The sequence below is a fragment of the Heptranchias perlo genome, chromosome 1, assembly GCF_035084215.1.
Source record: "Heptranchias perlo isolate sHepPer1 chromosome 1, sHepPer1.hap1, whole genome shotgun sequence".
Taxonomy (NCBI): Eukaryota; Metazoa; Chordata; class Chondrichthyes; order Hexanchiformes; family Hexanchidae; genus Heptranchias; species Heptranchias perlo.
In genome coordinates this window covers 152,265,273-152,284,872 of record NC_090325.1, presented here as the reverse complement: position 1 = coordinate 152,284,872, position 19,600 = coordinate 152,265,273, and the positions used below count along the sequence as shown (strand labels likewise).

The following is a 19,600-nucleotide window of genomic DNA, read 5'->3' as shown; positions in this document are numbered from 1 at the left end:
ACTTTGTCTAATCCCATTGATATTTTCTAAATGTCCTGTTATCACATCCTTCATAATAGACTCTAGCATTTTCCCTACTATTGATGTTAGGCTAACCAATCTATAGTTCCCTGTTTTCTCTCTCCCTCCTTTTTTAACTAGTGGGGTTACATTTGCCACCCTCCAATCTGCAGGAACTGTTCCATAATCTATAGAATTTTGGAAGATGACAACTAAGGCATCCACTATTTCCATAGCTACTTCTTTTAGTACTCTGGGATGCAGATTATCAGGTCCTGGGATTTATCGGTTTTCAGTACCATTAATTTTGCCAGCACTATTTTTTTACTAATACTAATTTCCTTTAATTCCTCCTTCTCACTAGTCCCTTGATTCCCTAGCATTTCTGGGAAGTTATTTGTGTCCTCTTCCGTGAAGACAGAACCAAAGTATTTGTTTAATTGCTCTGCCATTTCCCTGTTCCTCATTATTAATTCTCCCGTTTCTGACTGTAAAGGACCTACATTTGTCTTCACTAATCTTTTTCTTTTTACTTACTTATAGAAGCTTTAACAGTCCACTTTTATGTTCCTTGCAAGTTTACTCTCATACTCTATTTTTCTCCTCTTAATCAATCTCTTGGTCCTTTTTTGCTGAATTCTAAACTGTTTCCAATCCTCAGACTTGCTACTTTTTCTGGCAACTTTATATGATTCGTCTTTGGATCTAATACTATCCTTAATTTCTTTTGTTAGCCATGGTTGGGCCGCTTTTCCTTTTGTGTTTTTGCGCCAGAAAGGAATGTATAATTGTTGCAATTCATGCATTCGTTCCTTAAATGTTAGCCATTGCCTATCCACCATCATGCCTTTTAGTGAAGCTTCCCAATCTATCAAAGCTTACCTTCGTAGATTCCTTTGTTTCGATTTAGGACCCTAATTTTGGATTGGACTACTTCACTTTCCATCTTAATGAAGAATTCTATCATGTTATGGTCACTCTTCCCTAAAGGATCCTACACAACAAGATTATTAATTAACCCCTTCTCATTGCACAATACCCAATCTAGGATCGCCTGTTCCCTGGTTGGCTGCTCAACGTACTGGTCTAAAAAACCATCTCGTCCACACTCCAGGAATTTCTCCTCCACACAATATTGCTAATTTGGTTTGGCCAGTCTATATGCAGATTAAAGTCACCCAGGATTACTGTAGTACCCTTGTTACATGCATCTCTAATTCCCTGATTGATCCCATCCCCTACATTACCACTACTGTTTGGAGGCCTATAGACAACTCCCACCATTGTTTTCTGCCCCTTGGCGAATCTTAACTCCACCCAGACTGATTCTACATCATGATTTTCTGAGCCAATATCCTTTCTCACTATTGCTCTGATTTCATCCTTTACTAACAACGCCACCCCACCTCCTTTTCCTTTTTGCCTGTCCTTCCTAAATATCGAATACCCTTGGATATTCAGCTCCCAGCCGTGGTCACCCTGCAGCCATGTCTCTGTATTTGCTATTATATCATATCCGTTTACATCTATTTGCGCTGTTAATTCATCTACCTTATTACGAATGCTTCATGCATTCAGATACAATGGCTTTAGATTTGTCTTTTTAACATTTTTAGACATCTTAACATTTTTTTGTACTTTGGCCCTATTTGTCTTATTACTATTTTTTCTTACCCAGACCCTAATTGTTGCCTTTTGTTTGAACGCTCTGTCCCTTCCTGACACAATCTGATTATCCTTACCCCAATCACTTTTTTGCACTGCTTCCTTGTCTTTTCTCTTTAGCATTCTAGATTTCTCTCCACCGGGACCCTCCCCCTCCTTATTTAGTTTAAAGCCCTATCTAACTCCCTGGTTATTCGATTCACTGGAACTCTAGTCCCAGCATGGTTCAGGTGTAGTCGTCCCAACGGAACAGCTCTCTCTTTCCCCAGTACTGGTGCCAGTGCCCCACGAATCGAAACCCACTTCTCCCACACCAATCTTTGAGCCATGCATTCATCTCTCTGATCTTATTTACCCTATCCCAATTTACTCGTGGCTCAGGTAATAATCCAGTGATTATTACCTTTGTGGTTCTGCTTTTTAATTTGTTCCCTAGCTGCTCAAACTCTCTCAGCAGAACCTTTTTCTTAGTCCGACCTATGTCGTTGGTACCTACGTGAATCATGACAATTGGATCCTCCCCCTCCCACTCCAAGTTCTTCTCCAGCCCGGAGGAGATGTCCTTAACCCTGGCACCGGGTAGGCAACATAGCCTTCGGGACTCCTGCTCCTGGCTGCAGAGAACAGTGTCTATCCCCCTAACTATACTATCGCCTACTACAACCACCTTCCTTTTCACTCCCCCCACTTGAACGGCTTCCTGTATCACGGTGCCATGGTCAGTTTGCTCGTCCTCTCCGCAGTCCCCACACTTGTCCACAAGTGTTGCAAGAGCCTCAAGTCTATTGGACAAGTGCAGGGACTGAGGCTCCTGCAATACTACCTCCTGGATCCCCGTACCTGCCTCACTCGCAGTCACACCCTCCTGTCCCTGACCACGTGTCAATTCTAAAGTATTTAATCTAAGGGGTGTGGCTGCCTTCTGGAGCAAAAGGTCTAGGTAGCTTTCTCCCTCCCTGATGTCTCGCAATGTCCGCAGCTTGGAGTCCTGCTCCTCAACTCGGAGCTGAAGTTCCTCGAGCTGCAGACACTTACCGCAGATGTAGTCGCCCTGGACAAAAATGTCCACAAACTCCCACATATTACAGCAGCAACACATCTCCTGTTCTCCCATTATTTTATTTATTTAATTAATCAATTTATTGTTCATCAAATTATTTACCTTGTTTAATTAGTTTAATTAAATTAAGTTTAGTTTTTAAAATTTAGTTATATGCTATATGTTAACTTAAAACTAAGGCCACAGTCACTACCAATCACTTACCTGCCTCACCTGTAAAGTCACACTGCAGTTTTCTCTTGTTGCAGGTCTGCTGCTGCTTTTATCCCGGCTCTCGGGCCTCGGTCTGCTGCTGCTTTTATCCCCGTTCTCGGGCCTCGGTCTGCTGCTGCTTTTATCTCCGTTCTCGGGCCTCGGTCCGCTGCTACTTTTATCCCCGTTCTCGGTCTTCTGCTGCTCAGGTCCGCCGCCGCTCTGCCGAAAAAGTTAGGAAAAGCAAGGCAAGCAGCACCTCCTTCCCCCACTTCACTGAACTTCCACACTTACCAAACTCTCAAGCTGTTCACTCCGTGCCCACTGCACTCAGTGCCGGTTGCACTCACAGGCCCCTGTATTTCTACTGTTTCTGACTCAGCTGAATCAGCCCTGGCTCTGCTACTGTTTCAGGAACCAGTTTAATCTAGCGAACCAATTAACTAACCACAGTAGGCGAGCTTGCTTGTTTGTCTTTGCTTAAGCCTGATAGAAACCTAAAAATTTAAAGTTTAAAATTGAACTTGAATAGTTGATAGCAACTTGCACCCCAACAAATAAATCCACTGACTAAAAATATTAAAAATATATTTGTGCACTCCAAAGCAGCCAATCCAATCAGGTGAGAATAGAGACTATAGAGGAAGCTTTTGCCTCATCCACTGAGAGCACATGTTGGAAATTTAGGCACATACAGCGCATGCCCGAATTTAAATATGACTTCCCAGCAAGGCCCATGAGAGAATCACATTTCCAGTTGTTTAGTTCTTTGGTTCAAGTGTAAATTCCTTTATCTCCCTCTCTCTCTTTCTGTCTCAATAAAGCACTGATATTTATTGCACTTTGTATTTAGAATATTTATATCGCGCTGGAAACTTAGTCAGCCCACTGATAAGTCCTGGGGAGATGGGGGAAGGCAAACAGGAGGGGAAAGATGTATCTGGGCCTGCAGCAGCTCACGTTATTTCTGTGGAGCACTCCTGCTCCCTCTGGTTCCACAAAAATAAATGAATAAAAATGTTATTTACCTTTTTTGAGGGCAGTCTCTAGTGGTCCCTTTAAGGACCGTTGGTTAGGCCGCTGTAAACACAGAAAAACTGAGTGGAGCATGCATGCCGCATGTTCCGCCCAGTTGATGACAATTTTAGAGTGAGATCCTAAAGCAGGCATTAGAACCCTAATTTGCATATTACACCTGTTTCATGCAGGCACCCTGGACGCTTGGAAGTTGTCTGGTTCCAATTTGGCAGCCAACCCACTTCCGGGGGAGATCTGGCATGAGATCACAACCGAAATTGGTCCCTCCAATTTTGCCCCAGAAACAGGTGTGACGATGACCAATTTCTCTCCGTCTGTGTCACTTTGGCCACTTAACCCTCACAAGGATATTGGGAGACTCCCCTGATGGCTCAGCTGATTTTGCAGTGAGCAACTGAGGGGATGAATATCCTTAGAGCTTCTCCCACTGCATCGTTGTAACTTTAGCGGAAACCCCCGGTTATGCGTGAAGTAATAGTGGTGCATCAGGAGCAACCCTGAGGAAATTCACCCCCATACTGATCTACCAGGTTCTAGGTTCAATGCCAGGTATATACTGATTCAGCTGATCTCAGCAAGGTTGGTGGTAGGGGCACTACAATTAGCCCCAGAATCTAACTTTTTTGCCTAGAACTTCAGAGCCATGCAGGCAAACTATTTGGCACATATCTAATACACGAGTAGCTTGATCTACATTATGAATTTTCTTTCATTGAATAAAGGTTAGAAAGACTAAAGGGCCCTTTGCCCTTTCTGAGCATCGTCCAGAAGGACTGTGTCCAGATTGAAGTTGTCATCCACAAGGACCCCATATACCAATGTGAATGAACTACTGGGACAAACGCCACTTGTATGTTCCAATCAATACCTTTGAAATCCCCTCTGGAACTGTGCAAAGTCAGAATACCTCGCATGGGGGTCCCACCACCATCTGCCCTTGCAGGAACTGGCAGCCCACCCTGACCATGCAGATGACATCGTCTCTGGGATTTGGGTCAGAGTCTGCATCTTAAATATCTGAGTTATGCTCCGCCAAACCTCCACTAGAAGAGGGAAGCTTCTGGAATTTCTGCTTTCTTGTGTTTTATGATGGAGTGATCTCTGAAATAATTCAAGGATGTTGGCCAGTTCAGCACCCAGAAAAACATGCGTAGCACCTGTGCTCGTGCCTAATATCTTTGAGTGCACGGAGCACATGTGTTTCCATCACCCCTCCAACTCAGATCTCAATCAAATCTTTCAATGTACTGATGCTAGATGACAGCATCAAATAATGAAATTCAAGGACGTCCACAATCAGATCCCTCAACTTTGACCAGTTGCAGACTTGTGCCTATTCAGGAGGAGCCTAGCACCTGTACCCTACCTAGCATTCCACCAAGAGCTTGCCCTACCTGGAAAGGTCTTTAAAATGCAACCATCAACCCTGCGGACATAGGAGTTTCAGGATCACATTTATCTGTTGCTTGTACATCAATGCATTTACTGACAGGCTGACCCTATCCCTATTCCCTAGTCTATCTTCCCCAGGAAGGAATGTAACTTCATTAGGAGAGGCTGCTAACCAGTGTACTCACAGGTCATTACGGATTAGGCCATTTTAGTGAGCAGCAGCTTTTCTTGCCTCACAGTAATTCCCAGTTCTCCTGCAGCACAAGTATTGACTCACTATGTACTTAATTTTGCAATAGAAGTTTACTTGTGCCCTTGAATAAATGATTACCTGTACAAAGTGGGCCCACCCATATTATAAGCATACCTCTGCTTGTTTCTGCACACCTACATAGTTCATTATTGTGTGCAGAACCTTCAAAGAATAGTTGAGCAATATGATTAGGTCTTCAGGATCTAGTGAGCACCCACATATGGCCCAAAGCATATCATTGGGAGCATCCAGGTAAACACTACCTGTCTGCAAGTGGTAATTCTGTGCGCTATGAGACCCCTCTATCACATGTATATGCTATTGACTGCATGGTGCCTGTTAGCAAATATAGCTGCATTTGCAAGCACAACTTCCATACTGCACTGAATTACCAATCACTGGAGTGCAGCCATTTATAATCATGAAAGACACAAATAATATAGAAGTAAGCAGGTTATTTAATTTAAATTTAATCACAGAAATAGAGGATGTGAGTACAAAATTAATCTCCAGAGTTAAATTTGTTGTTGACTCCCAAAGATACCTTAGTGAAATTCTAAGATATCAGTCTAACATATCTCAAATGGAGCCAGAGATTAGAAAGGAATTTTTTCCCTGGAATAGTGGATATACGGAATGAATGCTCAAATTATATAAGTTAATGCTTCACTGTTATTGCTGTCAAAAGAGAGTTGCTGGATAAAGATCCAGTTAAGGAGAGGATTGGTTTATAGTAAGTGTGGATATAGATGATCAAGTACCCTATAAAACATTATGGTTGTTGTGATTTGTGGAATTTAAGTAGTTGGGGTTGAATATATTAGAATTCAACCAAGGTAACTTTGGGAATCAACAACAATTTTAACTCTGGAGATTAAATAAATTAGTTCAAGTCCTTGAATAAAAATGTGTTTGAAAGCAATGGGTTCAATGGGCTGAATGACCTCCAGTGGATCCATATTTTCTTATGAACATATAAAATTGACGGGCAAGAAATGACCAGCTGGTCCATCAAGCCTGCCCCACACACCATCATGGAGCATCATGACTAGACACTTCCCCCTCCCCTCCCCCTGAGCCATGTAATCTCCTGGGAGAGGCCAAAAAACAGAGAAAAAACCCAGGGCCAATAAGGGGGAAAATATTCTGGAAAATTCCTCTCCAACCCCCTCAGACAATTGAAACCAGTCCAGGAGATCACATGGACCAAGTGTGATCTATAAAGACACTTAACTTCAATGTGATTTGATCTCTGCCCCAGTCAGGAACCAGTCCAGCTCCCTCTGGAAGGCATGCAAAGAATCAGCACCTACCACGCCAGCCAGCAAGATATTCCAGAGGCTCATAATTCTCTGGGAAAGGAAGAATCGCCTAACATCCAGTCTATTCCTACTCTTCCATAGTTTAAACTCATGTCCCCTGGTCCTCCCCATTCTTTAAACTGGCATAATCTATCAATAGGGATGCTATCCAGCCCTTTAATTATTTTATAGAGCTCGATCAGATCTCTCTAAATCTATGCTGCTCTAAAGTAAATATGATGTGGAGATGCTGGTGATGGACTGGGGTGTACAAATGTAAGGAATCTTACAACACCAGGTTATAGTCCAACAGTTTTATTTGAAAATTACAAGCTTTCGGAGGCTTTCTCCTTCGTCAGGTGAGTGTCGAGATTCATTGAAAATTATCGCATATATAGTCATAGAACAATGCCTGGTGATTACAGATAATCTTTCCAACTGCCCGTTATCAAGGCAATCAAATTAATTGAATAGTGTTCAGACAGAGAAACCTTAGATACCCCAGACAACTGAATATACAAACAGCCAGAACCAAAGAAAGAGAGGGAGAGAGAGAGAGAAACATCCGAAAGGAAGAGAAAGAGAGAGAATGACCAGTTGTATTAAAAACAGATAACTTTTTTTTCCCCTGGTGGGGTTACGTGTAGCGCGACATGAACCCAAGATCCTGGTTGAGGCTGTCCTCATGGGTGCGGAACTTGGCTATCAATTTCTGCTCGACGATTTTGCGTTGTCGTGTGTCTCGAAGGCCGCCTTGGAGTACGCTTACCCGAAGATCGGAGGCTGAATGTCCTTGACTGCTGAAGTGTTCCCCGACTGGGAGGGAACCCTCCTGTCTGGTGATTGTTGCGCGGTGTCCAAGACCAAATAGACCAAGGTCCTTAAGTCTGTTTAAGCTTAAGTAGCTGAGGTTCTTTAAGCTAGGAATCATTCTCGTAGCTCTCCTCTAGACCTTTTTCAAGGCTATTATATCACCCACCGTGTCGGGGGACCAAATCTGGGCACAGTATTCCCGGTGCAGTCTAACCAGCAACCTCTGTAGTAACAAAATGGTATCTTTTGATTTATACTGAATGGTTCTATTAAAAAACCCAATACCCTGTTAGCTTTAGCTACAACGGGGGTAATTTTAACCCCCAAGAACGGGTGGGTTAGGGGCGGAGGGAGGTTAAAATAACAGCTTTTTGGAGCTGGACCACATCCCGGCTCCAACACACACACTTCCGAGTTTGACCCAGGCGCGTTTAGATGCATGCACACAGCAGACACCCAGAAGTCCCGCCCCCACTTAACAACGGCGGGCTGATTGTTAAAGGGGAAGTGTTTCTCATTGAAATAGTTGAAGTATGAAATGGTGTACTGCAAAAATTAAATGAATTCAACCTTACCTGTTTGGGTTTCCCATCACTTCCGATTCATGACAGGTGAAAGCAGGCGGGAAGGGCCAGATCCATTAGGTGAGTGCCTTTATTGCATTGCTTGTGGGCCCAAAGGAGCAGGAATGCTTCATCCAGGCCCAACAAGCTCACCTGTCACGATGTGACCCTGCGATCGCCCAACCCCGCCCCTCCCCCCCTGATGCTGGACCCTCCCCCCATACCTGGATCCCCTCCCGATCCCAATGCTGGACTTCCTGATGTCATCCACATCCCCCTGCCCCCTCCAATTTGTTCCATTGTCCACAATCTCTCTCTCCCTCCCACCCACCTCTCTGATCGGGGCTCCCTTCACTGGCAGCCAGCCTATCAATCTGGTTGCCTGGCAAGTGGGAAACCCGGAAGCACTAATACTCACCTTCAATTGAGTTGTGATCATGATTGCGATGCGTTCATTTCGCTTCCAGGTTCCTCATGCGAATATCTAGGGATAGGCTGGGTTCCAACTCCAGGTTAAAATCATGCCCAAAATCTCTACGCTTCAGTGATCTTTTTCTCTCTCAACCTCTTTCAGTATCGTTCCCTGCAAATGATACGTGTACTCTGTGTTGGCCCTACCAACATGCATGGCACGACATTTATCCAAGTTAAATGCCATTTTCAATGTATGGCCCACTGCCCTAGCACTTCTTAATCTTCTTTGCATTTGATTGCACTCCTCTACTGTCTTAACCCTTGAGCAGATTTTGGTGTCATCTGCAAACTTACTGACCAAAATCCCAACACCACTGTCCAGGTCATTCATAAAGAAATTAAAATGTATTGGGCCCAGGGCCGATCCCCGGGGGACACCACTAGTAATGTGTCTCCAGGCTGAACCACATCCGTTAACTGCAACTTTTTGGCTGCAGGATTGGAGCCAATTCCTAAACCAGCTTATCAAATTCCTACTGACACCACAAGGTTCTATCTTGTGAAGTAATCTAGTGTTAGGTACCTTATCAAAGGCATTTTGAAAGTCCAGGTAGATAATGTCTACCTATTTATCTGGATGCCGTGTTATGAATTTCTAATGAGCCCTTCCCTTTCCCAGTGATCATAAAGTGCATCTCTTACAATCCCTTCTAGTATCTTCCCAATAATGGATGTCAGGCTGATAGGCCTGTAGTTCCCTGGCTCTGGTTTGTCCCCTTTTTTGAATATAGGAACGACATGAGCTAGCTTCTAGCCTAAGGGAACTATCCCTGACTCGATTGAACTATTGAAGAAACCAGCAAGAGGCTCACAGGGCAACTATCCCATCTCTTTAATCATCATATTTTCTTAATCTACATGAAAATAGCAGATCACACTGTATTCTGCAGATGGAAGTCTTATATATAATAGATTAGAGGTGAATTGTTTCGTATATCTGCATTGTATTTTAATAGGATAGAAACACACCTCCATTAAAGAGCATAGAAATTAACAAAGCCTTAAGAAATCAATTTTTAGACAAAGGTTGACAAATGTCTTTTAAAAGTGGCTTTAACTGCATCGTGCATCATACAGAACTTTAGAGGCTACTGGCTATATTGATCTTTTTCTGCAAGTGCCTAATCAATAAAAATATTTACTTACTGCAGTGCCTCAGTATGTGTAATGCTGAGTAGAATGCATCTAGCACTGTTTCTGTAAGGGTTTTAACCTCCTCGCTTCTTGATACTATTTTTCATTTTAAACAAGATCCTTAGGCAGAAAATCTAATATTTTTGATATAGCAAAACACCATAACAGGAACATAGAAACAGGAGTAGGCCATTCAGCCCCTCGTGCCTGCTCTGCCATTTGATAAGATCATGTCTGATCTGTGATCTAACTCCATATATCTGCCTTTGGCCCATATCCCTTAATACCTTTGATTGCCAAAAAGCTATCTATCTCAGATTTAAATTTAGCAATTGAGCTAGTATCAATTGCCGTTTGCGGAAGAGAGTTCCAAACTTCTACCACCCTTTGTGTGTAGAAATGTTTTCTAATCTCACTCCTGAAAGGTCTGGCTCTAATTTTTAGACTGTGCCCCCTACTCCTAGAATCCCCAACCAGCGGAAATAGTTTCTCTCTATCCACCCTATCCGTTCCCCTTAATATCTTATAAACTTCGATCAGATCACCCCTTAACCTTCGAAACGCCAGAGAATACAACCCCAATTGTGTAATCTCTCTTCGTAACTTAACCCTTGAAGTCCGGGACCTTATCAAAGCCATAATGGTGAAGAAATAGACTGATTGTTGTGATAATAATGAAAATAGAGATTATCATTTGATAATTCATGTAGAAGAAAATTAAAAGATTAGATTTCTCTATGCATATTGAAGTATTAAGTACTAAAATCAAATTAAATTCAGAATAGACTGAAGAACAAGAACAAAGGATGAATCTGTCAACCTTCAACATATCCCAGAGTCAGCGAAGATTGCATCCAACATTGTTATTGGATCACACCTTCAGGATTTACACATTTGGTATAAAACGGGCACAATAATGCCTAATTTTGGGAACTAACATCCTGCGCCTGAAATTTTTCAGGTGTCCTTGCCAGTTGCCTAAAACAGGCGTTAGGTCTCTTATAAAAATAAATGAGAGGACTAACATCTGATCTGGCTCCCCTCACAGAAATTCTTCAGTCGCCACTACGGCCGCCAACTGAAAGTAAGTTTTTTTCAATGCACATTTTTTCCAAAACCTTCTTGTGGAGCCTGGAGGAGCAACAGTCATCGCGATCAACCTCCAACCCATGTTGCCCGCTCCAACCTCCCTCCCGGGACTTATCATCGGGCCGCTGCTGGCAAGGCAAGTGACCCGACATTCGTGCTCTTCAAATATGCGAGCTGGTTGTAGAAGCGCATCAGGAGGACCAGCTCGCACGTTAAATATTAATGAGGCCAGAGGTCCAATTTTGGGCTGGCCTTGGGCCACTCAGTTGGGCCGCGTGCTGCTTAACAGTGCCGAGTCTGGGCCCAAGAATTAATTTCTACCCTTGATTTCCACATTTTCACTTTACAAGCTAAATGAAGTAATGTTACATCAGTCCAGCACTTGTGATTGAATCTACAATGACTTCATGTTACCACCACAATACTCCAAATTTCTCAGCTCTCTTTAACCCGTATTTAAGGATATCATCACCTGCCAGTTTTCAGAATACAGCTAAGGTCTGATTGACACAACATTGGTGAGCATATGCCTCTGCATCAGTTCTGAATTAATTTTGCATGGTATATTAAGTAATCATTTCTCAATTGTAGATGACAACAATGGATGGTCCGAGCTTTTCGATTTATATTATGGAAGAAGTTCAACATACGAAACCGAATTTACAAACTGCAGTAAGTTTCAAATGTTGTTATACTTTGAGTTTGTTTAAATTTTTGAAACACCCTCTTCCCATTTTAATCAGTCACCAGTTCCTACTTAAGGGAAGTAAGGAATTTGATTTATTATGTAACTAAACAAAGGAGAAACTATGTTAATGGGAGAACATTACTGTGATCAACCAACCAATGAGCAAGTAAGTGGGTGAGCAGTAAGGGACAGTGACTATACGTTACCACTATTAGCAAATGTAACACACAAATGCTCAGCCTAACCAACGTTCACCAGACTATGGAGTGAAAAATGCAAGCCCAGAGAATGATTAAATACTGTTTATTAACAGAATAGTGCAGCAAAACCCTTAATAAATGCAGAAATACTTTAGCGAAGCACCAAGAGTTTATCTAAATTCAGTGTCACTAAAAATCCACAGGCCATGATCCCGGAGTTTGCAGAATCACTATGGGCCAACATGGGCATATCCCTGGTGTACCATGCAGCCATAACATCAGGCAGATGCCCAGCATAGGAGGAATTGGTGCTCAGGTCTACCACCGAATCCACAACCCTAAATTTTCCTCCCCATCCCTAGCAAGGTTCTCAACCCATTGAGCGCCTCGTTGCATTTAAATGATGACAGCAGACAGTGCTTGAGAAACCAGCTGGCTTCCCTGCCTTCCTGCCACAGTACCACCAACCCGCAGAAAGGCCAGTATAGGGGTGGGCAGTGCTGAGTATGCAACAGGAGATAAAGCATCATATCCAGCGAAAGCAGAAGGGTACCAAGTCCTGGCCACCATTATTCGTGACGTTTCCTCTATTCCAGAGCTGCAGCAAGGGCTCCACAGCAGTAGTTCCCTCTGTTGCACTGATGGGCTCCCTCCCAATGGTGGGCAGAAATCCCACTGGCAGCCTATCCAGCCTATATAATTGACCCCAACCCAGGAAAAAGAGAGTAGGTCACGGTGGGGTCAGGCTGGTGAGCGTAAGTCCCACATTGACCCACTTCTGGTTGCAATACCACCAGAGGGAAAATCTAGCCCTAAAGATTTTGTCTAACCATATAGCAGTTGGACCCATATGAAAATCAGGTGGGTCTGGATATCAGATGGACAAGAAAATAAGTTTAAAAGTTTTTAATTCGATTGTAATATTTTTGGCCTTCAATATCCTGGTCCATTGGTTTTCAGGTTTCACACACGACTCTCTCATGTCTTGAAGTTTCAGGGTGTGTGCTATGGGTTAAAAAAAAGGTACAGTATTTGCAACAATATGTGGTTGCACCTTATGGAAAGTATCTATCTACAATGCATTGTCAGACAAAGTACCCTACAACAGTTAGAGTGGTTCTGCTTTGGTAAGCTGTCAAGTTCACACTGTAATTGTTCTCAGTGCCCTGTTCCTGGTAGGTATCCAAGACCCTTGCTGGAGAATGCAAATGTGCGGGCATAAGGTGAGGATAAGATCAGGCTTGGTTACCGTGCCCCCCTCTCACAGTCAAATAGTCTGCTGAAACTCATTTTGTAGGCTCACACATGAGGAAAGGTCACTTGGGCAAAATACCGAAGGCAACCAGTACATGTGGAATTGCACTTTAGGATGATTCAGCGCCTTCATGAGAGGAAATGAGCAAACTGGGGGGGGTAAAAAAAAACTTGAATTATTAAAAAAAGTTCTATTTACAAGATATATGGAAATTATCTCTTTCTAGCATCTCTCCCCAAAGTTGCTCGATGTAGGAGCATTGCATGTGTTTTTAATAAATCCAATTAATCTCAAATGAATAATATGCTATAACATTTCTTTTTGCACAGTGCTTGGGAATATTACAGAGAAATGTAAATGCAGAGGTCTGGAAATCGACTGTGAAGGTGCTGAACTACATTCCATCCCTTTGGTTCCTTCCAATGTATTAGCGATGTAAGTATAGGAACATTCAGCTCATATCTGGGAGAAGCAGTGTTTCTTCAATTCATTGCTGTCTCCTCGTCTTTATCTAATTCAGGAGACTGCGAGTCAATAAACTGAGAAAACTTTACGCTGATGGTTTCAGCACCTACCAAGACCTTCAAGAACTGTAAGTGTGAATGTTGCTTGAAACTAAAAACTATTGTGCATCTTTTGGCTCTGTTTACTTTTGGAAATTAGTACTTCCTTGCAAATGGTGAATTTGCTCAGTGCTGATGGGAACAGAGAATTTGAGATTTAAAGTAAAGCTACCTTCATATTTAGAGCCTGTTTTTAACAAAAAAAATCGAGTTGATAAATGCTGCCCAAATGTATTCATTCAAACTTTATCAAAGAGAATGAATGTTTGGACTAGATTTTCCACTTATTAATCATGAATGGGCAGAAAATCTAGGCATCTACATTCCAGAGCCAAAAAGACAGTGCTCTAAAACAATGGTAAATTTTTAGAGTCTCCGCTACCAGCAGAGTCTCACTTGATGGGAGCATCTTGTGGCGAAATGGGCATGGAAATCAGCACTCCTATTTTCCAGTCATTTAATTATATTGATTCGGATTTTGGGAGTGCAACAAATTGGATGTACTGACCTCCATCCCTGATTCTCCAATCTACACTCCCGCCGAGTAAGACTGCATGTCAGGATCAGAGTCTTCATATACCCTGCTGTACCAAGAAGGATTTCACAATATTGCAATTTTAATGGTTACATTGGCCTCATGGTATGAGAATTAGGAACAACTAAAGCTCATGGCGAACTCCAAAGTTTTTTTCTCCCCAGTTAGAAATCATCCAAATTGTCAAATTTTGGATCAATCTTGATGTTTCCGAATTTGGCCAATTTGGATTGGAGAAATATTTAATTGAATTTCAAACCCAAAGGGACTTGAATTAGATCAGTTCACTACCCCTCTCAGGCAAGTTTGTTCAGTGAAAAGCTGAACCATGCAGACCAGCAAAATCCCAGGTTCAATTCCCAGTCTATGCGAAGTTAACTGACCTGAGCTGAAGCAGCAATAAGTACTGCAGCTGAACTCAGCCCTCCTATATTAAGAAAAGAAAAATCAACCATGGTTCCCACTCCTTATACCTTGCTGGAAGATAGTGTCAGTGGAAAACAGGATCAGGATTGGCCATGGTGCCACCTAGGCTTAATATTAATCCTAAACAACTGAATTAGGCCTCTACAGCACAGCTGTACAAAATAAATGAACACTTTACCATGTCTTGTCATCCATTTCCCCCCAATCTTTTTTCTTGTATTTCTATTTTTGATTTTAACATTTTTTTTTACATGTTCTATCTCTATTGTATGCCTTTTTCACTTTTTTAGTTTAAAATCTTTTCCTTAAATTTACATTTTTGTTTCTCTACTGCAATTGTTTATTTTGGAGGTAAGAGCATTTTTTTTCAAAAGCTTTTCATTGGCTGGAAACCAAAATTGGTATGGCCCCTGCATAGATGCAGCTAAGTCAACCTATTGGGGGTAATTTTAATTCTTGGCGATAATATAAATAGGACAATATCAGATCGGCTGCTTGTTATACACCATGTTATTTGTTTCCATGACAACGAAAATCGGCCCACATTTTCCTAATATATGTACTTTTCCCACTTTCAATAATCACCTTTGACAGATAATCACCTACTTCATAACTATTTCATACGTAATAACCATTAACTTATAATCCTCTACTTCATAACATGATATGATCAATCCATATTAATCTAATAAGCAGCAGTCCATTACATTATTATTCATATTCCTCATTAATCTAACAGTCTAATTTCAATATCATTAAAATTTTCCTCCTCAATTTCATGATTTAAGAATTATTAATGCGGGCTGGTAAGAAATAACCATCCCGCTATTTAATGGTACATACTGAATGGTTTGTGGTACGGTTAATATATTATTCCCCCAAAACTGCTCAAACCTGGCATTTGATTACTGCTTTAAGTACATACAGTTCCATTCGCATCTGATATTCCAGCCTGCTAGCTCCCTTGATTGGCATACGGTTCTTAATTGCCTCAGGAATTCCAGTCCCATATCGCCCTGTTTACACTGTTGCCAAAAGTTAAAAGTACCCCTATTATGGGAAAATCATGTCAAAACCAGGAATCAGTTGCTGCTGTGGTGCTCAGAGGGTAAAATTTTGAACAAATATCAAAAGAAGTAAAAGTACATCTAGCAGCAGACTAATTTAATGCAGATGTGAAGTGACCTCATTCCACCATTCAGGGTGGCTGTGGGGTTGTCATGGGAACATTTCTAAAGTAATGCAAGATTCTACTGCAACTTGAGATGAACATTTGAAAATTGAAGATAAAAGGAACTTATTTATTTGGACTGCTGTACACTCCAAGTCAAACACCATCCTGACTATATCGCTGTTCCTTCATCGTAGCGCACTCAAAATCCTAGAACTCCCTACCTAACAGTATGGACTTCAGTGGTTCAGGAAGAAAGCCCACCAAGTACCTTCTCAAAGGCAATTACAGATGGGCAATAAATGATGGTCTTCCACATGGACACCCACATTCCGAGAATGAATAAAAAGACACAGTACAGTTAAATCATGCAAAATACATCACTAGTTTGCCAAGCCCTGAATTTTCTCTCACTTTCTGCTGCTGCGCCACCATAACTTCACCAGATGTGTGGCAGAAACCCCGTTTACATGCTTTTGCAGGGTTTCCATCGCACTTTCGGTGAAGTTACAGTGGCAGAAATTACGAGGAAATTCAAGCCCCATTCTATAAACTGTGGCTGGAAGTAGTTGATAACTGTATCATTGTAGCACAGTCCATTTAAAAAGTCTGCAATTTGATCGAAATAAAAGACTTCCAAACGGATCTGCTGCCTCTGAGTGAAAGTTGCCAGTGGACTGAATGTATAGTATTGTAAGTATTAAAAATCAGTAAATGCCTCACCCGAGGTTTCATTTGTTAAATGTACTGCCCAGTGTGGAACTGACCGTAGAAAGGTTGGAGACCAACAAAATCAACCAGGGTCGTTGGCCCTGACTGTTATCAAGTGGCCTGTGTGGAAAGTACGCTTGTGTGAACGTTCTGTGAGGATCGGGTTCCCGCCATGATGTTGAATAGTCTACTGACGATTACGCCCTGAAATTACTCCAAAGGATATTAACAAACAAACACTTAATGCGTTTGTCTGAAATTGCTCTCTCCAGTATTTTAGCATTATTAAAATAAAAGTGTTAATGTCTCTGATAAAATAGTGGAGAGGCACATTAAGTGTTTGTCTACTAATATCCCACGGCATAATTTCAGATCATCAGTGCCTAGACTCACACACAAAGAAAGTCCGTTTTCAGTGAGATACTGGTGTTCAGCAAACAGGAACCATTCCCAGCATCAGTCAGTACCTCCAGATGAGGATGCAAGGAAATTGGAGGAGGAAAAAGCACAGTAAACAGGAGAACATTTTTAATTTAAGTTGCCTCTTCACTGAGCAGCTCCTCATCTTGGTGATTTCAACCTCCATCTCAACTCATCTTTCCTGCTCTTTTCTGATTTCACCACCAACCTGTCTATCTAAATCTCTCCCTCCATGTAAACTCTCTTATCCATATTCACGACCACACCCTTGACCTTACCAACTCACGTGGCCTCTCTACTCCCAAGATGTCGATCACAGACAAGGTAATCTCCAACCATTTCCTTGTATCTCTCATCATCCACATCCCCTACCCCCTTCTAACCCACGAATGTGGCCTCCCAAATCCGTGCCCATCGAGTAACACCGTTACTCCATGTTCGAATCTCTTTAATCAGGTCTCCTCCACTGCTACAGCACTAAAACAGCCCTAATCAAAGTCAGAAATGACATCCTTTGAGACTGAGTTGCATTATCATTCTCCTTGACCTTTCTGCAGCCTTTGACACAGTCGACCATACCATACTCCTCCAACACCTCTCCATTGTCCAGCTCAGTGGGCCTGCCCTCGTTTAGTTGCATTCATACCTATCCAATGATAGCCAGAGTGTCTCCAGCAATGGCTTTTCTTTCTGTCCCCGCAGTACCCCATGGATCTATCCTTGGCCCCTTCTCTTCCTGATCTACATGCTATCCCTTGGCAAAGACATGGGGCCAGCATCCACATGTACACTGACGATATTCAGTTCTATCTCTACCACCATCCAGTGCCTCTACATTGTCAGACTGCTTGTCCGACATTCAGCCTTGGATGCACCGCAATTTCTTCCAGTTAAACATTGAGAAGACTGAAGCCATCATCCTCGGTCCCCACCATACCCTTGCCACTGATCTCATCCTCCTCCCCGGCCACTGTCTCAGGTTGAACCAGACTGTTGGTAACTTTGGCATCTTGTTCTACCCCAAGCTGAGTGTCCGATCCCATATCCTCTTGATCATAAAAACTGCCTACTTCCACCTTTGTAACTTGGCCTTGGGTAACTTCTTTACTCAAAGAGTGGTAAGAATGTGGAACGCACTACCACAAGGAGTAATTGAGGCAAATAGCATAGATGCGTTTAAGGGGAAGCTAGATAAGTACACGAGGGAGAAAAGAATAGAAGGATGTTCTGATTAGGTTAGATGAAGTAGGGAGGGTGGAGGCTCGTATGGCGCATAAACACCAGCATTGACCAGTTGGGCCCAATGGCCTGTTTCTGCGCTGTAGTTTTGAAGTAACACGATGTAGCCCCTGCCTCAGCTGATCTGCTGCTGAAATTCTCATCCATGCTTTTGTCACCTCCATAATGCACTACTAAAAGGTTCTCTTGGCTGGCCTCCCATCTGCTGCTCGTATCATATCCCGCATCACGTCCCAGTAACCCCTCACCTCTGTCCTTGCTGACAAATTGGCTCCCCGTCATCAAAGCCTCCAGTTTGAAATTATCTTCCTGGTGTTTAAAAATCCCTTCATGGCCTTGCCCCTCCATAGTTCTGTAACCTACTCCAGCCATACAACCCCCCCTCACCCCCGCAAAAGAACATAAGAGATAGGAGCAGAAGTAGGCCATTTGGCCTTTCGAGCCTGCTCCGCCATTCAATGAGATCATGGCCGACCTGATTCTGGCCTCAACTCCACTTTCCACCTGTTCCCCACATCCTTTGACTCCCTTGCTTATCAAAAATGTGTCTAACTCAGCCTTGAATATATTCAATGACTCAACCTCCACCGCTCTTTGGGCAAAGATTTCCAAAGGTTCACAACCCTCTGAGAGAAGAAATTTCTCCTTATCTCTGTCTTAAATGGGCGATCCCTTTATTCTGAGACTACGCCCCCTAGTTCAAGATTCCTCTATGAGGGGAAACATCCTCTAGCATTTATTCTGTCAAGCCCCCTCAGAGTCTTATATGTTTCAATAAGATCTCCTTTCATTCTTCTAAACTCCATTAGTATAGGCCAACCTGCTCAATCTTCCCTCATAAGAAAGCCCTTCCATACCTGGAATCAACCTAGTGAACCTTGTCTGAACCGTCTCCAATGCAAGTATATTCTTCCTTAAATAAGGGCTCCAAAACTATATGCAGTACTCTAGGTGTGGTCTCACCAGCACCCTGCACAGTTGTAGCAAGACTTCCCTGCTTTTATACTCCACCCCCCTTGAAATAAAGGCCAATATTCCATTTGCCTTCCCAATTACCTGCTGCACCTGTATGTTAACTTTTTGTGTTTCATATACGAGGATACCCAAATCCCTCTGTACCGCAGCATTCTGTAGTCTTTCTCCATTTATATAATTTTTTATTCTTCCTACCAAAGTGGATGACTTCACATTTTCCCACATTATACTCCATCTGCCATATTTTTGCCCACTCACTTAACCTATCTATATCCCTTTGCAGATACTTTGTGTCCTCCTCACAACTTACTTTTCCACCTATCTTGTATCATCAGCAAATTTGGCCACAGTACATTCGCTTCCTTCATCCAAGCCATTGATATAGATTGTAAATAGTTGAGGCCCCAGCATTGATCCCTGCAGCACCCCACTGGTTAAAGATT

General features: G+C 42.5%; 1 protein-coding gene across 1 annotated transcript in view; it reads left to right on the top strand.

Annotated features, from left to right (window-relative positions):
* The window catches only part of rxfp1 (relaxin family peptide receptor 1), a 200,509-nt gene that overhangs the window by 58,672 nt on the left and 122,237 nt on the right, over positions 1-19,600 (top strand). The window contains exons 3-5 of the mRNA XM_067969164.1: positions 11,566-11,646; positions 13,447-13,552; positions 13,638-13,709. Of these exons, the coding sequence (XP_067825265.1) occupies positions 11,566-11,646; positions 13,447-13,552; positions 13,638-13,709 (259 nt within the window). The remainder of the gene's footprint in view (positions 1-11,565; positions 11,647-13,446; positions 13,553-13,637; positions 13,710-19,600) is intronic.